The sequence below is a fragment of the Equus asinus genome, chromosome 25 (assembly GCF_041296235.1).
Source record: "Equus asinus isolate D_3611 breed Donkey chromosome 25, EquAss-T2T_v2, whole genome shotgun sequence".
NCBI lineage: Eukaryota > Metazoa > Chordata > Mammalia > Perissodactyla > Equidae > Equus > Equus asinus.
Window position 1 is genome coordinate 54,347,643 of NC_091814.1, and position 25,728 is coordinate 54,373,370.

A 25,728-nucleotide genomic window follows, 5' to 3' on the forward strand; every position below is an offset into this window, starting at 1 on the left:
TGAATTAATGATGTCTACATGCATATCTGCATCGACTGAGAGACTGGGCTATTTGAGAGTCCATTTCTTATTCTCCTTCATAACTCCACCTAGAGATTTTTCCATCATTTCAAGCTCTTCTATGTATTTTGTTTGTTTTTTACCCAGATTTCCTATGTGCTTTCAGTAGAGGTCACAGTGAGAGATGGGAGCAGCTTGTCATATTGGCTCACTATGACATCTTGACAGGAAAACCTTAGGATTCTTGTTTCTTCTGCCCTCTAAAAAGGAGAAGAAAATAGATTCGCTTAAGTTGCACCATCTCACATTTACCACGCAGGGCTGGGTTTCACTCAAAAGACAGTAAGCAACATTACTGCAGGATATTTGGAAACCTGGCTTCATAAACAGGATGTAGGGGACATCCAGGAAAGAGTTTGGGTGCTAATTCTACTTTTGTCTCAATAGGTCATTTTAAGAATGTAACTGCTACGAGTCTATTTTCACAAAACCAGAGGTTAATTTTTGCCTCATAAGTTTTGGTTAATTTGAGGTTAATTTTTGCCTCATCATGCATGTCTCATATTAAAATACCAGGCACACCCTTAGCTGTAACTCGAGCTTCCTATTCTCCTTATAGACAAGAAATTAAACCCTTCACTCCCCATTAATGTGCTGCTAATTCTGGTCTTAAACACAAACAACCACCACACTGGGCATTTCCACATTCTGAGCACAACACACGTGCAGAGACACACAAACAGTGCAAAGACACACACACAGTGCATTATACAACTGCAGTTGGTTACTAAGAAGTTGCATTTCAGTCCAATGAGAGACAAATCTGAAACCAATTTCAGAACCAAGAGAAAAATTTATTCAAAGGTGTATTTCAATTACCCAGTCGGTTTAGCTACAATGTCAGGGCAACATTTTTGCCTTCAACTCAGCTTTCTTCATTTCCAGAGAATATTTTAGATCCTCCATTGTTAAGCCGTTTTCCTGTAATCTTTGCATATAGCTCTTTATGGCTTTACAAAGTTCCTCACTCTCCTGAAAGTCAAGCGGCAGAAAGAAGAAATTTTTTAAGTTACAACTTAAGAACTGAGACCTAGCTATCCACTCTGAGGGCGGGAGATAGTGCTTTGGTCCCTGACCGGGGCTCAGAGCCGGGCTGGCTTAAGCAGAGACCTGGGTCTTCAACATGATAAGTCACTTAAATTTTCTGGCTTAAATGTAGTTATTATTATCCCAGTAATTAATATAAACTAAAGGAGCAGTCTCAACAAAAATTGATCTGTTCAGTGCCTTTTGAAGTCCAGAAGAATTTTAGAGACGTTTCACAGGAATATTTTTAAGTCTAAGACATGAGTTTATGCACCTTGTGGTATAAAGTACACGAGACAACAACGCCCGCCAACAGGGCCTCATGAGGTAATTGTGCTGATGGTGGAGAACGGGAGCTTCCAAATATAAAAGTAGGAGTTAACAGTTTATGAGCCACATTCTGCAATCAGGCCAAGGCGCTCAAAGACATCCCAAACTGAACAGATGTCTACTGAGAGTGTGCCAGGAGCGACCCGGGCCCTGGAGATATGGCTGTGAACACCACCAAGAGCCTTCTACTTACAAGTGCCTTCTCGCACTCGGTCTGTGGAGCTGGTTTGGAAGCTTCTTGGATCAACTCACAGACTGGAAGCCGGCTGCTCCACTCCCCGTCAACGCACTGTTGGTCCCGTGTGCCCACTAAGTGGTACCTGAACAGAAATTAGAATCGCAGGAACACTTTGCCTTTCCCACTCCTAAACTGGGCAACCAAGGCTGGTTTTGTGTAGTGTGTTTCAGTATCTCATACTGTGACAGGATCCTCCCTGCCCCGGAACCTGAAAGCATGCCTAAGTTGTCTCAGGATTGCAATACAGTAATAAAGCAAAACTGCTCTCCTTCAGGGTGGAGAGGACCCAAATGATGAGTCAGCCCGTAAAACATGGAGAAGTGAGAAATTCTAAATATGTGTGTTTATGCGAACAGTTTTTGGGTGGGGAGGGTGAGGGAAGAAGAACTTCATCATTCAATAACTTAAAAACAGCATCTGTCATCTATGCTCTAAAAAGGAGTAGAAAGCTAGAGACAGCCCTCAAATAAATCTTAGAGAACTGGCTAAAAAGGAGCTGCAGATTTTAATCAGAAAAACCTGAGAGTTGACGGCAAAGTCCTTGGAAGTAGATAATAAGATTGAAATGCCAGTGAGGCCACATGACTTTGAGTTAATAAGATTGAGGCAAGAGAAAAAAAATACTAGGAGATCTGTAAGGTGGGTGACCAGGCACTCTAAACGAAGGTTGGACTTTAAACAGGATGCTTTAAAGATCTCTACTTTAGGGTGCCTGCCCTGTCCATGGCCGAGTGGTTGGGTTCCCGCGCTCCACTCTGGCGGCCCGAGGTTTCGAAGGTTCGGATCCTGGGCGCGGACATGGCACTCTTCATTGGGCCATGCTGAGGAGGCGTCCCACATGCCACAACTAGAAGGACCCACAACTAAAAAAATATACAGCTGTTACCAGGGGGCTTTGGGGAGAAAAAGGAAAAACAAAATTTTTTTTAAAAAATGATCTCTACTTTAAATTCTTCTATTTCTGCACTTCCGCATGTTCTGTATTTCTTTGAATTTTTTGTTCTGAGATTTTTTTGAAAAACACACATTTTTAATATTTTATCTTGTCTTAACTAAGAGGAAAAAAAAACGGTACTGTAATTAGGATAAATAGGAGGACCAGTCTGTCTTCTAGGGACTGGGGAGAGCTGGCAGTGGGCTAAAGCAGTTTTCGAAATCAGAATGAGCTCAGAATCCTGAAGCAGGAGGCAATCAGGGGACTAATTTGAGACAAACTGGGTCATTCCCAAAAACAACGCTCCCCGTCAGTGGGCGAGATCCCGCATTTGAAAGGCTGCGTATACCTACTTCTCTTGACAGTAGTAAGTTATGGTAGATCCTGAGGTGAAGTCTTCTCCTTTAAAACAGCCATGAGCTGGATACCCGGGATGGCCACAGTGTCCTGAGAGACAGGAATGAATGTAGGTGTGAGAGTTGTGCAGTCCAAGTGCAGCCGTCCATGCCAGCACCGGCCTCGTCACAGCAGCACAGGCGGGACCTGAGGACGTGCTCTCCACTCATTTCCTTCTGTCCGGTCAGGACAGGCCCCCTCCCCCGGCTTACCCTCTGAGTCGCTAGCAATTAAAGAGTACTTTCTGATAGGCTGGAGCTTGAGGAAAGGAAATTTAAGTTGTAGAGATGCTAATTGTCAGTGTACAAATAAAGAAAAATTAGACCATAGGTAGTGGTGGAAGGACTAACTCCCTGAGACAGGAGATAAATAGCGTGAGCTCAGATGCATGTTGACATCCCCTGTGGGACACAGTTGTGCAATATGACAGCTGCAGAAAAAAGGAGAACAGAACTGGGAGTCTGTAAAACTGTGGGAAAGGCTTGGACGAGGTTCTGGATGTTGTGTCGGTTCTGCCTCTTCCACTGACCACGTGGCGCTAAAGTAGCCATTTCCTCCTCCTTGGCTTCCTTCCCAACCTATAAGACAAGCAGCTTAGATAATATTATCCCTAAGTTCCCTTTCAGCTCTGAGACTGTTTGAGCCCAAAGATGTTGATCAAGATTAAAGGCTAAATTAAGAATAATTATGTAAATGTAGATTTATTGAAACATAAAGCTCTTGAAAACAAATAGTCTAGTAAAAACAGCAAAGCATAAAAGAGTATGTATAATATAACACTATTTTTGTAAAACATAGGCATACAAACTATATATGAACAGAAAAAAAAAGCCTGAAAATTATATTTCACAGCACTCTGTTATCCCCGGGTGGTAGGTTTGTAGGTAATTAAATGTTTTTTTCTTTTATTTTCTGTATTTTTCTACAACAGAGATGATTACTTAAGCATTTAATAAGTAATTTTTAAAAGATCAAAAACTGAGTTCAAAAGTTGTATAGAGGAAACGAAAAACGAACTTTAACGAGTTGATTAAAGAATTCCAGTTAGACCGGGTTCTTCTCGTGGCTTTTAGGAGTGTAGTTTTGAACTGAAGGAGATGACATGGATCTTGGGTCTAAACAGAAAAGAATCTGCTTTATTTAGGAACCTAGGGAGCTTCCCCTAGAATTGAGCAATGAACTAACACAAAAAGACAGAGATCCTTCATTCGGGAGCTAGAGTAGGAACTACTGAATTAAAGGAGAGTAAAACAGAAAAGGCCTGGAAGAAATAAGCACTTTAAACCTGTGTTGAGCTAATGATGCAAATGATAGATGCTTGTAGTTTATACAGATGCGCATTTGGTATATGTGCACTGAGTATATACATATGTTTTAAGTAACCCCAAAGTCCCTAAATAAGCATATATGGTTGGTGCTTTTAAACTGCACGTCCATTTATTATTTTAACGCTACTGCCAAAATACTTCCAAAGAGTTATGTCACTTTCTGTCACTGACAGAAGTGGCTCTCATAGCCCCTCATATCCTGAAAGATAAGAGATGAAATAGATTTTTTAATCTTTGCTAATTTGATCAGCAAAGAATTTGTATCTAATTTTAATATACATTTCCATAACTATTAGTAACATTCAATATCCTTTTGTAAATGCTGTTTGGGGTTAATTTTGGAGTTGTCTACGCTTAAGATTTACCATTTTTCTATTGGGTTGTCTATTCCTTACTGATTTTAGGTGGTCTTTGTACATTAGAAATATTAACTCTTTCACCATCAAATATATTGCAAATATTTTCTTCAAGTCTATTACGTCTTTTAGTTTTTATGATGTCTTTTAATATATAGAAGCTTGATTTTTAAAATCTAGTTAAATCTGCCCATTTTCTTGGTTTCCTTTGGGCTTTATGTTATTGCTTAGGAAGACTTTCCCCATTCCAAGATAATAAACATATTCTTTTATATTTTCTTTAATAATGTAGTAATTTTGCTTTTTACATTTATATATTTAAATCCATTCAGAATTTATTTTTGGTAAGGTGTGAGTAGAGTCCTAACTTTGTTTTTTTCTAATTAGATAATAATCCCTTTACCATTGAATACAGACTTTTCCCACTAGTTTAAAATAAACGGTTTTACTTTTCTGTGTCAGTACTTAGCTATTTTAATGGTATACTAATTGCAATAACTATAATTTACCATTTTAATGCTGTCTCACTTAAAGTAACTTTGCTGTACATTTTACTTTCTGACAAAATGTTTCTTCCCCTTTGATCCAGCCAAATAGAGACATTACTCATCAGTTTCCAAAAAATATATTTGCAGGGTGTCCCCTTTCACTACTCCTTTCAACATAGTTCTGAATGTTCTTGCTAATGAAATAAGGCAAGAAGGGGTAATAAAATGTATATATATTGGAAAGGAAGACATAAAACTGTCTTTCTTCACAGATGACATGATTGTCTATGTATAAAATCCGAAAGAATCAACAAAAATAGCTCCTGAAAGTAATAAGTGATCATAGCAAGGTTGCAGCATACAAGATTAATATACAGAAGTCAATTGCTTTTGCCAACAATGAACAAATGGAGTTTGAAATTAAAAATATAATACCATCTACATTAGCACCCAAGAAAAATTAAATACTTAAGTATAAATATAACAAAATACATACAAGATCCACATGAGGAAAACTCTAAAACTCTGATGAACAAAATCAAACAAAAACTAAATAAACAGAGAGGTATTCCATGTTCATGGATAAGAAGACAATATTGTCAAGATTCAGCTCTTTTCATTTTTATCGCTATTGAATCTCCAATGTAATCCCAATCAAAATCCCAGCAAGTTATTTTATGGATGTCTACAAAGAAGTTTATATGGAGAGGCAAGAGACCCAGAAGAGCCAACAGAGCATTGAAGGAGAAGAACAAAGTTGGAGGACTAACACTGCCCAACTTCAAGACTTACTAGAAAGCTACAGTAATCAAGATAATGTGGTATGGATGGCTGGCCCAGTGGCATAGTGGTTAAGTTCATGTGCTCTGCTTCGGTGGCCCAGGGTTCACAGGTTTGGATCCTGGGTGCGGACATAGCACCACTTGTCAAGCCATGCTGTGGCGGCATTCCACATAAAACAGAGGAAGATCGGCACAGATGTTAGCTCAAGGCCAATCTTCCTCACATCCACACACGCACAAAATATATATAACAAAGTCTCATTTTAGTAGGTATATATGTGTGCAGGTGTGTGTGTGTGTGCATTTGTTTATTTAAAACGTCTGCATAAACATAAAAAAAGTCATGAAATAAACACATATAACTACCTGTGAGAGCTGTGAATTGTAGTGATAGAAAGAGGTATTTCAACTCTTATTTCATATAATCTTGTAATGGATGAGTTGTTGGGTTACCCCCTTTTTTGTGTATTTCTCAAATAAAAACTTTAGGTCACTATCTTGAAATTAAAAAAAAAATAGTCACATGCCCCAAACTACCCTATGTCGGACCTAGGACATAAGTAGGACAGGACTCCTACTTGAGAAAAGAAAAAGGTGCTATTCATTTCACTGGAATACATCATTTGAGTTGAGGCTTGGCTCTGTGAGCTCCATTTGTTTCCTGGTTGTGTGCTAGATCCTAAACCCTTCCCGGATGTGGAAAAGAGGAAAGCATCACAAGGATGTGGCGAATGCCTAGGCTGTCACTGCTGATCAGTATCTTTGGGATTTGTGCTTGTTTCTCTTACACTTACTGCTTTTGCAGATGGGAAACGGAGGCATCCAGGTGTGGTCCTCTAGGCACTGGCTCCAATTGCTGCCCTTGAGGATGTAGTCCTCATTGCACTTAAACGTGATTTTGTCATTCACATTCACAGGCCCCAAGGAACTGAATTCACCATTCACCAGCACAGGGTCAGGACAGTGGCCCGCTGAAGAAGAAAACAGGCAGTGATCTGAAAGGGCTAGGCTGAAGCCCACCACAGCAATGGTTACACTTTGTCAGGCTTCATTGAGAAAACAGGAAATTAGAGCTACAAATGCAGTTTTTAATGGGGACTGGTACCTGGTACCAAACCACATCAGGGCAGGATGAGAAAACACTGGTTTGGCCTAAGTGTGGCAGAAAAGGTCTTGGTCATGCACAAGAGTGACAATTGGCACTTGAACTTACTAAAGATAATTAAGCATGACTGGAAATTACCAAGAGCATGCTCATCATCCTGTTATGTTAAGCATTGCTCAAAATTCTTGAGCCTGTGTTTGAGGCAGATATTTTCTTCCCTTTCATCCTGCCAAATATACATATTACTCGTCATTTTTTACTTTGTTTTGTTTTGTTTTTCCCAGGTGGAAAAAGAGGAGAGAATGCAAAAAGATGTGAATTTGGTCATATGAATAAAAAATAAACATATTAGTGTTCTGTACTCTGGGTATAAAAGAGAACTAATCCAGCTATTCCTAAAAATACTAATAATAAAGATATGGACTGAGGCCAGCCTGGTGGCGCAGTGGTTAAGTTTGCATGCTCTGCTTTGGCGGCCCAGGGTTCCCCAGTTCGGATCCTGGGCGCAGACATACACATCACTTATCAAGCCATGCTGTGGCGGCGTCCCACATATAAAATAGAGGAAGATGGGCACAGATGTTAGCTCAGGGCCAATCTTCCTCAGCAAAAAGAGGAGGGCTGGCAGTAGATGTTAGCTCAGGGATAATCTTCCTCAACAACAACAAAAAAGACAAGGACTAGTTATTCTCCATCTGTACAGACAGCTCTCTGCTGGAAGGAAAAAGAACGCAGAGTCACTCGGCACACCATGCGCTGTGAGGAAGCCCTTATAGGATTCCCCATCCAGTGCATTTTGTTGGATTACTGATTCTGATTCCTTGTACTCTTCCAGGCCTGTGTGCTTCCGTATCCCTCCCTCCCCAAGGATTCCCAAAGTTTTGTTTTCAAAACGATAAGAGGAATTTCACTCAAATTCAGCCATCAGTTTCCATTCCTGAAGAAACATTCCCCTTTCCAAATAGCAGTCCTGGCGTTTGTAACAGATAACACCTCTCAAGATTTCAAAATAGCAGTCCTGGCGTTTGTAACAGACAACACCTCTCAAGATTCCAAAATGGGTACTTTTTTTGCTCCCAGAACAGAAGGGGAAAGTAAACAGGTGACCACTCACTTCACAGGGCAGAATCATCATTAAATATTTACTAAGCCCCTATTGAGTACAGAGCATTAGGCTAAGTAGTTTGAGATTTTTCAAAAAAGGAAATAATTTCATTAATTTAAATTTCATTACAATCCTAGATAGAATTCCTCATAACCCACAAACTGCTATCAAGAGTCTTGTCAGCTGAGCTTGAAAAAAAGCATACGTACCATCTGAGGCAGGAATCAGCCACACAACCACGAGATAGCATACAAACCGGAAAAACATCTTGTGAGCGATCCCTTGTCCCAGGCTGGAATTAACCCAGCCCAGATACCTGGTTTGGATCAAAATATATCTTCTAACACTGCTTAAGATCAGACTAACGACTTTCCTCCTAGAGAAGGGGTTATATTGATTTCCCTTCTCTGAAAGGAATGAAAAAAATCCTACCACAGGAAACAAGAACAGCTGTAAGAAGTTGGGACAGGGAGGGACTTCACAAAAGCCCACAGGGCTGGTAAAAGAGCTGCCAGTTTTAAAACTCAGTTTTAGAAATTGCCCAGGTTCTGTTCATGCAAATCCAGCTGACCAGTCCGTTTGAACTGCAGGCTTATCCTTCCGCAACAGACTTACGCCAAATGGTCTTGCGTGGCCTTCACTTCTGTCAATATTTGCCAGCGTTTACCGTCCACCTTCCGCAACTCTCTCTAGCACTGTGGGTGGAGGAGGCGGTGCCAAGCCCTGGCACTCTCCCAAGTAACACGCCACTCTGGGTGCCACCTCCTCCCCCTTCTCAGATATCGGATATCTGAGGGCTGCAAGCGGCTCTCAAGACTGAAAGCTTAAGAGGTAAGCTAACCTTACCTGTCTCTGACCTTCCAGATTTCTGGCTTCTCAGCAAGGAGCTGGTCCTGACTGACTCCAAACCTCAGAAGAACTCCACCGTTCTGCGGCGACACCGTCCTCACCAGCCAGGCCTGCAACAGGCTTGCCGTTCCGTGGGCCTTCCGCGGCAGGATTTGGCCCGAGTCCAGAGTCAACCAAATGAGCTAAGAGGGAGATGAGAGAAATGCTTTGATCTCAGAAATTAAAGCATAAGAAATTGCTTCTGGGCTCCCATAGCTTCTTGTTCATGACTATTACAGCGGTTAGCTGGTTGTCCGTGCTCCAGTTATAAAATGGGGGCAAAATTCCTACAAAATTGTAGGTGTTAATAAAATAACAAATATACAGCATCATAAAAAATATAAAGCAGGGGCCGGCTCTGTGGCTGAGTGGTTAAGTTTGCGCGCTCCACTGTGGCAGCCCAGGGTTCGGATCCTGGGCACGGACATGGCACCGCTCATCAGGCCACGTTGAGGCAGCGTCCCACATCCCACAACTAGAAGGACCTGTAACTAAGATATACAACTGTATACAGGGGGGGTTTGGGGAGATAAAGCAGAAAAAAAGAAAAGATTGGCAACAGTTGTTAGCCCAGGTGCCAATCCTTAAAATATATATATATATATTTATATATATATATAAAGGATAAGGACACAGTAAGATCTCAAATGTTATTCTCTTCCCCACCCATTATCATTACTTCGTAAGGATTGTTCATGTCTTTCTCCCACACTAGCCTGTTAACAGCTCTATTTTGGCGATTGTATCTCACTCGGGTTTGTACTCCCTTCCTCTGCACTCCATAATGCAAAGCAGAATTGTATGCCAAATGAATAAAAGCAACGTAGGGTAAATGAGAAGAACACAGTCACCCAGAAACTACCACAGCCTCTCAAAGCCATACTGACAATTTATCACTTATGGTACACTCTGTTTATGGTTTTTCCATATCTTGTCTTTGCTCAACTAATAATTGAGCCCCTATAGTGCAAGCACCTTTTAAAGTGTAATTTTCAAAAAGTTAATAACGTGACACTCATGTAAATATAAGATGAATGTGTCAAAGATTTTACTCAACTCACTAATTAATGAGGGAACCATTAAGATGCCACAACTAATTCAAAGGATTTGAGCAACAGAGATTTATATAGTCAGTCTGCTAAAGGCATTCTGAAACGACGTTCCTAATGATGCGAAACTGCTTAATATCATACAGGGCAACAAACTCTAATATTTGGAATCAGCTTTTCTAACTGATGGAAATTAATTGAGTCTTTGCTGGACAAAACTCATTTGTTTTGCTATGATCAGGAATCATCTGCATTGTTCTCAGAAAAGAATCATTTGCATTCCCACCCTTTTCTACAAATTAACTTCTACTTTTACAGAGTTGTAAACAAGCAGAATTAACAGAGAGTCATTCGAAATTTCACACCCCGAGGGAATCAATACTCCCCAGAGAGGGTTTGCTAGACAATACTCAATAATTCACCGAAAAATTTCCCCAGTGATCTCTCCCAGTTCCACGTTTTGAGTAATAACACATGTTCCTCAGGATCAGTGTGTATAATGGTTGTACAATAAATAATTTAAGAAGTGGAAGACAATTTTGTTTACTCCTACACAAACATGGGCATAAAATACAACATTATTACAGGAAATAATTGTAAATAATTCTTCGTCTCAGTGGCTTATTTCAGATTCAGAATTGTTAGGACTTTGGAAAGTTACTATATCGATTATAATATTGTTTTACTAATATTTCTCCATTAAATGCAAAAACATTCACACTAAGTGTGTTATATAGAGACTATAAAAATCCTCACAAAGCTCAGGTCAGATTTTGCCGTCAAATAAATTAGAAGAAAACTTTGTTTTCAAAGCTTTTTGTATTTTGGAATTACATATAAAGGATTATAGGACTATATATTTTATTATGAGTGTCCAAGTTTGGATAAATTAATAAATAATAATAAAATAATAAAATCACACGTTCTTCTGGACCTTTGAACATGAAGGACGATTTGCTCTAATGCCGATTGCGTTTTGGAGAACTGGGGTAGTAGGTCAGGCACACAAGTTGTACTCAGACTGGTTTGATTGCTTCATGAAAGAATGGGCAGACAGTTACTAATGGAAGAGACCACGAGATGAGGGAGGAGGGTGGAAATACCAAAGTCAGCAGCCTAGGCTGGGGGAAGAGCTGTGGGGAGTTGAAAAGGGCGCACACAGTGTTGTGTGGTTGCAAGATTTTAGGAGAATTGGGAAAGATGATTTCAAAGAGTTCTACAGATGTTAGGAGCGGATTTTCTTTGATCTTTGTCAAGATAATTCAGAAAAGATTTAAATTGTTTCTTCAATTATTTTTTACATATTGAGTTGATGTTTCTCGACTACCTCACCAAGAAAAAACAGGGCCAGAAAAGGAGGCTTCATGCAGATTACATGAGAATAAAAGTAATATACATTTTTAAAAGGTGAAATTGTCGTGAAACCTTGTAGAATGAGCTTTGATTGTGAGTCAACACAGACACGCACCATGGCAAGATCCGACGTGATGAAGAACACTCTCTCTAAGCGATGGCCATATAACTTTACGAAGACTACTGCTTGCCTTGTTAGAGCCCTTCGGCCTTGCCATGAAGTCCGTATTACCTACTGACGCAGACTGCTGTTCATTCACAATAGCCATTCTATCCTTCTTCTTTAGTAATTAAATCCCAATTATAGCTGGCACAAGGTCACCTCGAATTTAAAAATATGTATTTCCAGGGGCCAGCCCAGTGGCATAGTGGTTAAGTTCATGTGTTCCGTTTTGGTGGCCTGGGGTTCGCGGGTTCGGATTCCAGGCACAGACTTATGCACTATTCATCCAGCTGTGCTGTGGCGGCATCCCACATACAAAATGGAGGAAGATTGGTACAGATACTAGCTCAGGGCCAATCTTCCTTAAAAAAAAAAACCCGTACATTTCCAGACTGCCTTGCAGCTATATATAGCCCATAGGACTAAGTTTTGGCAAGTGGCATCTGAGCATAAGCGCAAGATCTAGAAAATATCCTTAAAAGAAGTTGATATCCCCTTTCTGCTCCATCATTCTGACTGGAATGTAGACATGATTCTTGTACTTGAGCAGCTATATTGTATTATGAGGTAGAATATAACATATTTGGAGGATGATGAGTTAATATGACAGAAGGATCTGAGTCCTTGATGATTGAGGAAGCTCCATTCCAGTCCTAAACTGCTCATCTCCACACTTCATTGTAGGTGAGAGTAACTTTCTGTCATATATAAGGTGCAGTTGTTTCGGGTATGCTGACAACTTCAACTGAAACCAACTCTAATCTGAAACTCTTGATGAATGCAAGAAAATAAGGGTCAACTAGCAATTGAGTAAAATGACCTAGGAATTTAAATTCAGAAAAAACATTGAATAGACTTTACTAAATTGTACTCTGATACTGTTTCCCATCCCATCCATAAATTTTAAAAGGGAAACTGATGAAAGAGGAGAAAGCCTAGGAAGTGAAAACTGGATGTAAACAATAAGGCAAGCAGGTCACTAATAAGGAAAACCCAGGGGATAAACAAGCTGTTCTCTGAAAGCAGGCTGGATGCATGGTGAAGGGCGTTACCCTTTTTGAGGCTAGGCTCCACTAGATCTGCTGCTTCCCACAGGAAAGAAGAGACGACAGGCCCAAAATGGAGTTGATGGGGTTCAGGGCAGGCCGCCCCAAGATGCGCCACTCTGGTATGCAGACTATTTCTAGCTGAGGATAATAGAGGCTCAGACTCAGCAAGAACGTTCAACCGTTCCCCACTAACTGCCTAAAAGAAATTTAAAATAAAGGCCTGTCCCCAGGGCAGGCCATCACCATAGATAACTTTGGTTTCTGGTAGACTGGGAGGATCCTTGCTAAGCTCACTCTTATCAAAATTCTATTTACCAAACATTTGCTTTTCCATTTCCATGTGAGTTGCCTTCCTCCACTTTGAAGACCCAAACCACTACCCCAAATGTCTTCCTTGTCTGTAGCTGGAGATACTTAAACAGGTAGCCTCAGTCAGTTGGCAGAGTTGCTCAGTTTGCCTGAGCCTCTCCCATGTAGACATATTATAAAGCTTTGTTTAATTTTCTCCTGTTATTCTGTCTCATGTGAATTTAATTCATTGTCTGGCCAGAAGGACCCAGAGCGGGTAGAGAAAATGTCTTCCTCCCCTGCAGTCACTTGTGCTAAGCCCACATCACCAAACCAAGACTTGCTACCTAACCTAATTGCAGTTTCAGCCTCTCTCAGGAATGTGATCTTGACCAGTCCATCTAGAATTATCCGATCAGCACTAGTGAGGTAATCCACCCAAGAGACCCCTGCCATCCCCCAAAGGAAGGTGACTTTGCCTGAAACAATTAGCACTTTGCTAGAATAACTTCCTGGTCCTGCCTCCTTCTGCCTATAGAAGTTTTCATTTGTACAGTCCTTTGGAGCTTCTTTCCCTCTGCTAGATAGGATGCTGCTCGATTCATGAATTGTTAAATAAAGCCAATAAGATCTTTAAAATGTACTCAGTTGAGTAATTAACTTAAGTGGCAGTGGTGGGATCTGAAGGAAACTTCTGATGGCTTTGGGGCCAATGAGAAACATAGGCATGGGGTCGGCCCAGTGGTGCAGTGGTTAAGTTCACACGTTCTGCTTCTCGGTGGCCCGGGGTTCGCTGGTTCAGATCCTGGGTGCGGACAAGGCACTGCTTGGCAAAAGCCATGCTGTGGTAGGCATCTCACATATAAAATAGAGGAAGATGGGCATGGATGTTATCTCAGGGCCAGTCTTCCTCAGCAAAAAGAGGAAGATTGGCAATAGTTAGCTCAGGGCTAATCTTCCTCAAAAAAAAAAAAAAAAGAGAAACATAGGCACAGTACCCACAAACTCTTTGAAGTCTCTGTCTTTCTTGCCAGTTCCAAGAGCCATGGGTAAGTTCTTCTCATATAGCTTCTGATCTGGTTGGCTTTCCAGTCCAGGGCTTAGTGGGTCAGCTTAGAGCTAGCAGATGGTTCCACCTGTAACCTGAGTCCTTTGACCTCAGTTAGTTCACAGTCCTCATTTGTTGGAGTCTGCTGGTTCAGTCTGTAGTCCCACACTGGGGACTGCTGGTGGTGTGTACCAAAGGCCTCTTCTTTTTTTCTGGTCCATCTGCAGTACCGTCTCTTTGGTTACTGCTGGTGTCCATAGTTCTGTTTCCTCTGTGTTAATGTGAATATGAGGTAAAGGCTGTTGCTAATGGGAATCTCAAAAGCTGAAAGCCATAAAATTGGTGGGCACGGGCCTAGCACTTACAAGCTGTTAGAGTGCTCACCATCTAACTCAAAGATTCCCGTGTTAGGATAAGTTGGTCATGGAATGGGCTAGATTGACACTAGGTCAGCTGCCAACCTCAAGAAAACTTCCATGCAATGAAGTACACTGTAAAACACCACCTGATCCCCAACCCAGTGGCACATCCCTCTTAGGTATTAGTTTGGCCGCAAGAGACCCAAGGCTTAGCCAAAAAAGTGGTATCCTTAAATTCCAAAGAGTTGAGCATGCCACCTTCTGGGACTCTTGCTTGCTTTATGTCTAAGAACTCTGGTCCTGGAAGCTATAACTATCTACAAAAATGGCAAAATCTTACTAAAAACAACTAGAATTACAATGGCCATTGCGGAGAATGTTCCAATTAGACAAGATCATTGTTTAGTGTCCTGAGAACTTGGCTTGGTAACTTTCAGGTTGTGGGCCCCAAAACACAGCCTGACAGAAATGTGGGTTGCACCTCATTTGTGGAGTAGATATTGCTGGACAGAAATGTGGGTTGAATTCCATTTGCAGCTAGGATCCTACCAAACTACTGCTAGCCCTTGGGGGAATTCATTTAAGAAGCGCACTCAAATGAAAGAGTTCCCAAATCAAACAAACAGAATGGGATATCGATTTTAACTGGCATACAGAAGCCTCTAAAAGGCTTCAAAATTCCAAAATTGCTTCTTTGAAAGTCATTAAAAAAGGCTAATAAAAAATTCAAGATATAAAAGTTACCTGGAACAAAAGACTGTAAGACTGACGTAACTCCTATTGCTCCCTCTCTCATCCTTACTCGAGTATTCATCGCAGCAATCCTCTCTCTGAATTGCCTTTCCACTCTGAAGAGACTACAAGACCATAAACAAAGTCTGCCAAGTTAGTAGCCTTACAGACACCCCCATATCTACCCTCAAGGAGGGCCCCCATATGGGCTCCATGCAGTTGGTGGTGATGCCGGCCCTGATATCAGTTCCCCTACGTTAAATCCAGCATATATGTGGTTAAAACCAAAGCACTGTTTCCCTGCTCACTCCCTGGCTTCCTGGCTCCAGAATCCACTATCTGCCACGAAGACAGACAGCCAAGGACAGCCACCTGCAAGGTCACAGACTTCCCCCTCACTGTAAGCAGCCTTACAAGGCCGAGCACAGGCTGGTGGGAAAGCACCCAAAGCCGCAGGCTACACCCTAATCCCTACAAACGAAACACTCCTGGCACCCTTTAAAAACGCCTCATCTCCCATCTTTCGGGGAGATGAGACAAGACAAATTTGAGGGTTCATTCTCATCTCCCAGCTGAATTCCAAAATAAAAGTTCTTTCCTTGCATAAGGTTGGCATTCCAGTTTTCATCTGGCCCCTCTTGTGCGGCAGGTAAAGAACCGTGATTGTGGCCAGTAACAGCGAGACTCTGAAGGATTTTCTGGTAGACTGCTATGTTATTCCCTTGAACAACCAACGGGAAATTAAAATTAATGGGAAATCTTGCTAAATTCTGGTGGATACCAGAGCCTGCAGATGGGATCCTGGGAAAACTGGCAGAAGCCAGCAAAGGGTGAGAATTCTTACCAGTCAGCTATCCCGAATCTGTCTGTAGTGCCTGGTTGAGAGAGGAAAAGAAAATTTCACGTTGTCCGTCCCTTTACTGTTTGTCCCAGCTGAAAACTGACAAGATATTTGAAAGGATTTTTTTCAAAGTAGCTTTGTAGACAGAAGCTGGCCAAACTGGAAGCTAATATTCAAAGCCTGATAGGAACTTTTCAGGCCTTCTCCCCTAAACTGGAATTAAGAGCAATGTCCTTATCTAACAAATCTTTGCACAACCAGAAATGGTCTCCAAACACAATTCAGTGTTCACCTATCCTTCTCACCCATCCTAAAACCTCCCCTATTTATCTCAAAGGCTTGTAAGTATTGTAAAATTCTGGCCTTAGGCATAAAATTCCTCATTGGAGGAACTTGCATTCTTTCCCTGGATCTTTGAGATGTAAATATTTTACCCAGTCTTCTCCCAGGAACTCTTATCTCGACCATCCCCAGTTTATAAGATTGAATTTCAAAACAAGGAAAAAGAGGCTTTTTAAAAATACAAACTGCTGTAGAAGTTCCCCTGCCCAAAATCTAGTCCACAGCTTCCATAAGATTACTTGTCAAAAACAATGCAAACCTTAAGTGTCTTCTCCACAAATATTAGTAGGAAAAAAAAGCTTTAGCCATCTGAGCAGGTAAACTTAACTTATTCCAGCTGTTCTTTTATAAGCTAGTGAGTTTTACATTATCATACCCATCTCATGGCTAAAATTTAAAAGCAAAGCCTCTAAGTTCTCAGTTGACATCTGTCTGTATGTTTATGTGTGTCTATATATATATATGTTGTAGATATATGGTATTCTCTATCTCTGGATGGTATTACTAAAATTAACTTGTAAAAGAGGTCTATTTGATTGGCTTAAAAACAAACAAGTGCTTATATAAATTAAGGATTCCTAAAACTCTCAGAAATATAGAAAAAACCCAAATGTTTTTCAAGTTCAAGTGATCTAGGATTACACTTTAGTAAATAAAAGCTAGTTTAAGTTTATTGGTTTAATTAAAATAGGCAGGTCTTTAGACATGCATTAAATGTAATACTTTTATTTTACCTAGGTTTACTAAAGGTCAAATAAGTTCATGTTTTCTCTCACAAAATTTGTCAGCGAGAAAATTAGCCTGGGCTGATTGCTAACTTTGTCTAATGTCTCATGAAGTTTTTGTGGGTTGATTAGAAGTGAATTAAATAGATGTAAGTGAGGTAAAGCTTTCTGGGAGAACGTCACAGCAAATAATCATGTTTTATGGTAGGTCTACTTAAACAGTTTTCCCAAATCTTTTTGGCAATTGAAACTTTAGAGTTTTGCTAAGTTAAATTAAATGATGAATAGTCGTTGAATATCTAGATTATTTCCAAATAAAAAAAGTTCTGAAACATTAATTACTGAACATATATTTATCTTTACTTTTGGCTTCATATTACTGAGAAACTTAAGATCATTAGGTCTTTGAGTAAACATGTTTTGTGCCACTTTAAAAAAATTTTACTATGAGAAAGAACATACTTCCAGAAGTTATGAAATGTATTTATAAGTCTATCAATCCACTGAATGGTAGTGTAAGAGACAGTCCACAATGGTTTACTTTCTAATTTTCACTAGAAATTAAGATTTTAAGGGTCAAAAATTCTCATGTATGTAATTAAAGCTGCTAGAAATAATAAGAAAAATGTTTCTGTATGCAAGTAAAGTAGAATGTGTGCTTTCGATAAGAGAAAGCGTGAGGGATGGACATGCATTTTTGTTGAAGGAAGAGAAAATAATTTTGCCCTAAAGTGAGGCTGGTTATTTCAGAATGAGAAAGAGGGAAAACAAGAAAAAACAGGACAAAATTGTATAAGGTTTGTAGGAAAAGAATTTTGGGAAAGGAATTCTGTATGTGGTCAAGTTGGAAAGGATTGAATTCATTTGTATAAGCGTTTTAAAAAATAAGCTTTAATATCAATAGTGTGCTCATGTAAAACTCAAGCTTAATTTTTTTCATCTGCTGAAAGGGCAAGTTTTCTTAGATTATTAGTCTGTTATCACTAAGCAATTGTAAAAAAGAAAAAGATTTTTCTTTAACTTTTAAGTATTCTGCCTAGAAAACAAAGACTCTGTGTTTTAATAAAATAATTTCCTGTGTTTCATGTTGTCTTTTCAGGTCTTTGCTTACTTAAGAAAATTCAGTCTCTCTACTAAAAGAGCTAAGTTTTGGGTTTTTTAAACAACTATTTGTGAGGTCTTTAATTGTCACTATGGTGACATGGATGGCTACACATTGTTTCACAGTGACCTATGATCCTATCTGACCAAGTGTTTTATAACCTTTTTGGGGCCAGCCTGGTGGTGCAGCAGTTAAGTGCACATGTTCCGCTTCGGTGGCCGGGGGTTCACTGGTTTGGATCCCAGGTGTGGACATGGCATAGCTTGGCAAGCCATGCTGTGATAGGCATCCCACCTATAAAGTAGAGGAATATGGGCAGGGATGTTAGCTCAGGGCCAGTCTTCCTCAGCAAAAAGAGGAGGATTGGCGGCAGATGTTAGCTCAGGGCTAATCTTCCTCAAAAAAAATAATAATAATAAAAAAAAAATCAAACCTTTTGAAGTTTTTGACAAACTTCTCCAAAATCAAATTCTAAATGAAGTCTTTTTGATCTTGAAATAACTTTGGGATTTTCCAGAGGCCCCTGGAACATCTCAAAAAGAGTTGTTCTCTCTCTTTACAAAAAGAGAAATGTTAGGGGCCGGCCCTGTGGCCGTGTGGTTGAGTTCGCGTGCTCTGCTTCAGTGGCCCAAGGTTCCACCAGTTTGGATCCTGGGCGCAGACATGGCACCACTCATCAGGCCATGTTGAGGGGGCATCCTACATGCCACAACTAGAAGGACTCACAACTAAAATATACAACTATGCACTGAGGGGATTTGGAGAGAAAAAGCAAAAAAAAAAAAAAAAAAAAAAGATTGCCAACAGTTGTTAGCTCAGGCATCAATCTTTAAAAAAAAAAGAGAGAAATGTTAAATTAAGAATTAGACTTGTTTGATACGTTAAATTACAAAGGAAGAGTGGTCAAATAAGAAGTAATACTTTGTCATATTTGTATAGGTATATAAGTATTGCAGAAATTGTATGAAATTCCTGGAAATCAATATTTCCTGGTATTATGCTATGTCTTAATTTCAGTTATTATCTTAAAATGTTGTATATCACAGAAATAACTACATTTCCTTGTCAAATGGACTCTCATCAATCTTTAGCAATGGGCATTTTTAAGTCTTTTGTTATTTCCAGATAGTTATTGTTTTACTCTGATGTTTTTGCAAAAGTGAGACTCATGGAAAGGACCTTATCAAGTGCTCCTGACCACTGACAATGCTGCAAAACTAGAAGGCATTGAACCTTGTGTGAACATCTCACAGCTGAAGAAGGCTCCACCTGACATCTGGGTCTGTGCAAACTCTGGAGACCTCCAGATCAAACTGACAAGGAAAAGAAGTAGCTGACATCAGAGTAGACTGCTTCCACCCAAGATGCCAGATCAAAACTTCATACTTTAACTAAACATGAAACCCATTCTTCTTTTCTTTCCTTCCTTTACTCTGGCATTGGCCTGGAAAGATAATACCATCATCCATATCTCCCAGGCCATTGCTAAGTTGGGGGGGCGGCGTAACATTTCAGACTGCTGGGTTTGTCATCAAAAACTGACCTGTCCATGATGCTAGAGATCCCCTGGTCTTCCCTGTGATCAGTTTCTCTTCTATTCCCAATGTCACTAGAAACAACAATCAACCACTCTTAGAAGTCACTTGCAGAGTCCACCTTTTATGGCCGGAACATGCAGTGCCTTGTTTTTACCTTTCTTTCATTATAACTGCACTTACCCAATTAGACACAAATACCTATGCAAATCATAGTACATTTGCACCCCATGTTCTCATGATTATCTAATCAGACCTGCCCCCAATCATGAAAAGATCTCACCAGCAACATCCATCTTTGCAAGGAATTTAGAACAACTTTTTATTTCAGGCTAAGAGATTTACTTCCCAAATGTGCTAAAAGGCTAAATGACCCCTGGCTCAAATGGGCAAATGCAACAATCCCTGTGAATGAATCCATTACCCGAGCCATCTTAGTGGGAGTGGTTTGTGCCAACAGGATTTATCTTTGTCTGTGGTGGTTATCATTCTCCTTGGGGCTATGATGCCTAAACGGCTGGCACATACCTAGGCAATGCCTCTTAAGGAATCTAACTGTTCCCTTAACTTCTCACAAACAAACTGAGATACCTCATTGGTCAACCTCTCTAAATTTATATCTTTGAGTTAGACAAGATCTACCAGGGGGCATTCATGATTCGGGATTCACTTCCTCTGGCATGTTCCTACTTCCTACGTCAGGAGTAAACACAAACAAGGCTGTGGTTGGGAATCTCTCCTTAACTCTTGACAGTATTGCAGAATCTGCTGCTAAAGCAATAGCTGCCCAACAAAAATCCTTCCACTCTCTGGCCAAAGTTGCTCTTGGCAATAGGATAGCCCTTGATCATCTTTTTGCTGAACAAGGAGCTGTCTGTGCTGTGGCCAACACCCCTTGATGCCCCTGGATTAACACTTATGGGGAAGTTAAAACTCAGCTACACAAAATTACTGAGCAAGCCACTTGGCTTAAGAAAGTGACTCCTTCAATGGGGCCTTTCTTTGACTTATTCGATTTTGATTGGTTTGGATCTTGGAGACCACAGTTCCAAAGTGCACTCCAGACATTGGGCATTATCCTGCTTATAATAATCCTAGTAGTCTCCCTGGCGTGCTGTATTCTGTCAAAAGCTTTAAACGCATGTTCACAGCCACTAACCACCAAGAGAATGATCTCCCTAAGACTGGAACATCAGAAAAGGAACAAAAAAAATGGGAGAGTTAAAAGATGCGAACCTGAAATCATGACGTGTGAATACCACACAGGGATCAGCAAAAACTGCAAGAACTTCAGAGCAGTAGCCAGGAGTGGCACTAGTGCCTTAAATTTTGATCACATCTCTCAGTTAGGCTGAGAGGCTGATCGAAAGGGAAGAATTATTTAAAAAGAGACAACAGGCCCAAAATGGGGTCACCTGTGCTAAGCCCACATCACCAATCTGAGACTTCATGCCTAAATAGCAGTTCCAGCCTTTTCCCAGGAATGTGGTCTTAACCAGTCAATCTGGAATTGCCCAGTCAGCACTAGTGAGGTAAGCCACCTGCTGGATCCCTGTCATTCCCCCATAGGAAGGGGACCTTGCCTGAAACAAGCAGCTCTTTGCTAGAATAACTGCCTGGCCCCACCCCCTTCTGCCTATAAAAGTCTCATTTTGTACAGCTCTTTGGAGCTCCTTTCTATCTGCTGGATGGGATGCTGCTCGATTCACAAATCATTAAATAAAGCCAATAAGGTCTTTAAAATTTACTCAGTTGAATCTTTTTAACACTATGCTACTGAAATTATTTCACTTAATTGCAAGGAGAAACTCACCTATAGGATCTGACCTAGTTGTAACAGGCTAGATATTTCATACAACCAAAAAGCGTATTTAAATACCTGTGGGAATTCAGAGAGGAGTTCCAAAGTGAGTCGTTCTGCCTGTAACGATTGAAGTAATGCAGCTGGCATTGGCTTAATGAGAATAAAAGAAGAGAAACTTTGTGCCGTGAAGTTTTCAAGAAAATATTACTCTCTGTGATTGGTGATGCTATATTATAACCCATTAGAATTCTTAAATCACAATGCCCAGTAAAAAAAAGTGAGCATTTCAGAACCTCATATATTCTCCTCCTCTGCTTAAAAGAGTCAACATCAAATGGATGTCTCTTGACTTTTTTTATGTCAAAGGAAAGAAAGGGAGACAGTGTGTGTGTGTTTGTGTAGATTATCATCTCTCGCCTGGTTTCCTACCCTGAGGTCCAGGGATAGGTTTCAGGAGGACATGACCCCCATAAACTGTAGGCAAAACTTTTGTCTACCTTTTCCTGGGGAGAGTTCTGAGCTTTTGTCAAATTCTCAAATGAGTTTAGGACATCGAATGTAGGTTGAATGGTGCAGAATACTCTGAGACCAGGAAGCCCCAGGAGGGGCTAGTCCCAGACTGCCACAGGAAGTGCCAGTGGGGTTGTCACCAACAAAGGCAAGCTAGTGAGCCTGAGGGCTGAGCCCCCGCACAGTAAGTCCCCAGTGAAGCCCCTGGAGAGGTGTAAGACATGATGTAATAATTAAGGCAACAGAAATAAAGCGAACAATGACCATCGCCCAACACTGGAGCATTCTCTGTATAGTCGTTTTCTGATCCTGGTATCTTTGTTAAGCTCCAGCTACATTTAAAAGTATAAGTTATGTGTTTGTTGGGCCCTCACTGTCACAAATCTTACGATTTGCCTTGTTCTGAGGTATGGGCTTTGAGAAAAACTCCACCAGTGCTGAGGTGAGTGACTCAGTCAGGGTGTTTGTTCATTCTTCCATTTGTAAAACAGGGAGAATGATCCCAGACAGTCCAGCCTTCCACAAATGATGGCTTGACTGCTGAATAAGATAACACTTGCAAAAGTGCTTGGGGATCTTTCCAAGGAAACTACACCCTTGACTCTCTCATTATTGTCGCTCCTCCAGATACACTGCTGAAGCTCAGTGCATTTAGGAATACTTATAACCACTCTCTGGCAATTTCAAACTTGGAGAATTCATAAATTATTTCCATTCTATCAAGCCCTAGGATTTGTAGAACTTGTAATTGCTCTCCTGTTATTATGAACATTTCATTTATATATTTATTTATTTTTATTGAGTTCATAATAGTTTACATCAATGTGAGATTTCAGTTGTACATTTTCTTGACTGTCACCATATAAGTGCTCCCCTACACCCCCAGTGCCCTCCCCTCCTGCCTTCCCCTGGTAACCACTGAACTGTTTTCTTTGTTCCAGTACTTGTTTATATTCCACATATGAGTGAAATCATCTGGTGTTTGTCTTTCTCAGACTGGCTTATTTCACTTAGCATAATTCCCTCTAGGTCCTTCCATGTTATTGCAAATGGGATGAATTTGTCTTTTTTTCTGGCTGAGTAGTATTCCATTGTGTATATATATATATATATATGTATGTATATATACCACATCTTCTTTATCCAATCATCAGTCAATGGGCACTTGGGTTGCTTCCATGTCTTGGCTATGGTGAATAGCACTGCAATGAACACAGGGGCGTACATGTTACTTTGGATTGTTGATTTCAAGTTGTTTGGATAGATACCCAGCAGTGGGATAGCTGGATCATATGATATTTCTATTTTTAATTTTTTGAGGAAGCTCCATACTGTTTTCCATAGTGGTTGCACCAGTTTGCATTCCCACCAGCAGTGTGTGAGGCTTCCCTTCTCTCCACACCCTCTCCAACATTTGTTATTTTTAGTCTTAGTGATTAGAGCCAGGAGTTTTATAGTTTCAGGACGTATCTTCGAGTCTTTGATCCATTTTGAGTTTATTTTTGTGTATGTGTGAGATAGTGGTCTACTTTCATTCTTTTGCATGTGGCTGCCAAGTTTTCACACCACCATTTATGGAAGAGACTGTCTTTTCTCCATTGTATGTTCTTGGCACCTTTGTCAAAGATTAGCTGTCCGTAGACGTGCAGTTTTATTTCTGGGCTTTCAGTTGTATTCTGTTCATCTGTGTGCCTGTTTTGTACCAGTACCATGCCATTTTGGTCACTGTGGCTTTGTAGTACATTTTGAAATCGGGGATTGTGATACCTCCAGCTTTGTTCTTTTTTCTCAGGATTGCTTTAGCAATCTGGCGTCTTTGTTTGCCCCATATGAATTTTAGGATTCTTTGCTCTGTTTCCATGAAGAATGTCAGAGGGATTCTGATAGGGATTGCATTGAATTTGTAGATTGCTTTGGGTAGTAAAGAGGTTTTAACTATGTTTATTCTTCCAATCCATGAGCAAGGAATCTCCTTCCATCTTTTTAAGTCATTATCAATTTCTCTCAGTAATGTCGTATAGTTTTCTTTGTATAAGTCCTTCACCTCCTTGGTTAAATTTGTTCCTAGGTACTTTATTTTTTTAGTTGCAATTGCAAATGGAATTATATTTTTGAGTTCTTTTTCTGTGAGTTTGTTATTGGAGTATAGAAAAGCAACTGATTTTTGTAAGTTGACTCTGTACCCTGCAACTTTACTGTGGTTGTTAATTATTTCTATTAGTTTTCCAATGGATTCTTTGGAGTTTTCTATATATAAGATCATGTCATCTGCAAACAGCGAGAGTTTTACTTCTTCCCTCCCTATTTGGATTCCTTTTATTCCTTTCTCTTGCCTAATTGCTCTGGCCAAAACATCCAGTACTATGTTGAATAAGAGTGGTGATAGAGCGCCTCCTTGTCTCGTTCCTGTTCTCAGGGGGTTGGTGTTCAGTTTTCGCCGATTGAGTATGATGTTGGCTGTGGGTTTGTCATATATGGCCTTTATTATGTTGAGGTAATTTCCTTCTATCCCTATTTTGTTAAGAATTGTTATCATAAATGGCTGGTGGATTTTGTCAAATGCTTTCTCTGCATCTATTGAGATGATCATGTGGTTTTTATTCCTCAGTTTGTTGATGTGGTGTATCACGTTCATTGATTTGCAGATGTTGAACCATCCCTGTGTCCCTGGTATGAATCCCACTTGATTGTGATGTATGATCCTTTTGATGTATTGCTGAATTCTGGCTGCCAAAATTCTGTTGAGAATTTTTGCATCTATGTTCATCAGCGATACTTGCCTGTAGTTCTCCTTTTTTGTGCTGTCCTTGTCAGGATTTGGTATCAGAGTGATGCTGGTCTTGTAGAATATGTTAGGATGTGTTCTATCCTCCCTAAATTTTTGGAATAGCTTGACAAGGATAGGTATTAGATCCTCTCTGAAAGTTTGGTAAAATTCCCCAGGAAAGCTGTCTGGTCCTGGGGTTTCATTCTTTGGGATGTTTTTGATTGCTGTTTCAATCTCTTTTCTTGTGACTGATCTGTTCAGATTGTCTGTTTCTTCTTGACTCAGCTTTGGGAGGTTGTAAGAGTCTAATAATTTACCCGTTTCCTCTAGGTTATCCGTTTTGTTGGCATATAGTTTTTCATAGTATTCTCATAATCCGTTGTATTTCTGTGGAGTCTGTTGTTATTTCTCCTTTTTCATTTCTGATTTTGTTTATTTGAGCTTTCTCTCTTTTTTTCTTTGTAAGTCTTGCTAGGGGTTTGTCAGTTTTATTTAACTTCTCAAAGAACCAGCTCTTTGTTTCATTGATCTTTTCTACTGCCTTTTTTGTTTCACTAGCATTCATTTCTGCTCTGATTTTTATTATTTCTGCTGACTTTGGGCTTTGTTTGTTTTTCTTTTTCTAGTTCAGTTAGGTGTAATTTGAGATTGCTTCTTTGGGATTTTTCTTGTTTGTTAAGATGTGCCTGTATTGTGATGAATTTCCCTCTTAGTACAGCTTTTGCTGCATCCCATGTGAGTTGGTATGACATGTTATCATTTTCATTTGTCCCCAGATATTTTTTATTTCTTCTTTAATTTCTTCAAGGATCCATTGCTTGTTCAATAGCATATTGTTTAGTCTCCACATCTTTGTCCCTTTTTCAGCATTTTCCTTGTAATTAATTTCTAGCTTTATAGCATTATGATTGGAGAAGATGCTTGTCATTATTTCAATTTTTTAAAATTTATAGAGGCTTGCCTTCTTTCCTAACATATGGTCTATCCTTGAGAATGTTCCATACGCACTTGACAAGAATGTGTAT

At 40.1% G+C, this 25,728-nt stretch overlaps 1 protein-coding gene across 1 annotated transcript; it reads right to left on the reverse strand.

Annotated features, from left to right (window-relative positions):
• Window positions 1-833: 833 nt before the first annotated feature.
• On the reverse strand, window positions 834-8,845 carry C4BPB (complement component 4 binding protein beta). Its single transcript, XM_014828729.2, has 5 exons — window positions 8,358-8,845; window positions 6,733-6,909; window positions 2,942-3,035; window positions 1,610-1,736; window positions 834-1,032 (listed from the first exon to the last, which is right to left on the reverse strand). Exons 1-5 carry the CDS (start codon window positions 8,413-8,415, stop codon window positions 901-903), a joined length of 588 nt encoding a protein of 195 aa, XP_014684215.2. The 5' UTR covers window positions 8,416-8,845; the 3' UTR covers window positions 834-900.
• Between the last annotated feature and the right edge of the window lie 16,883 nt (window positions 8,846-25,728).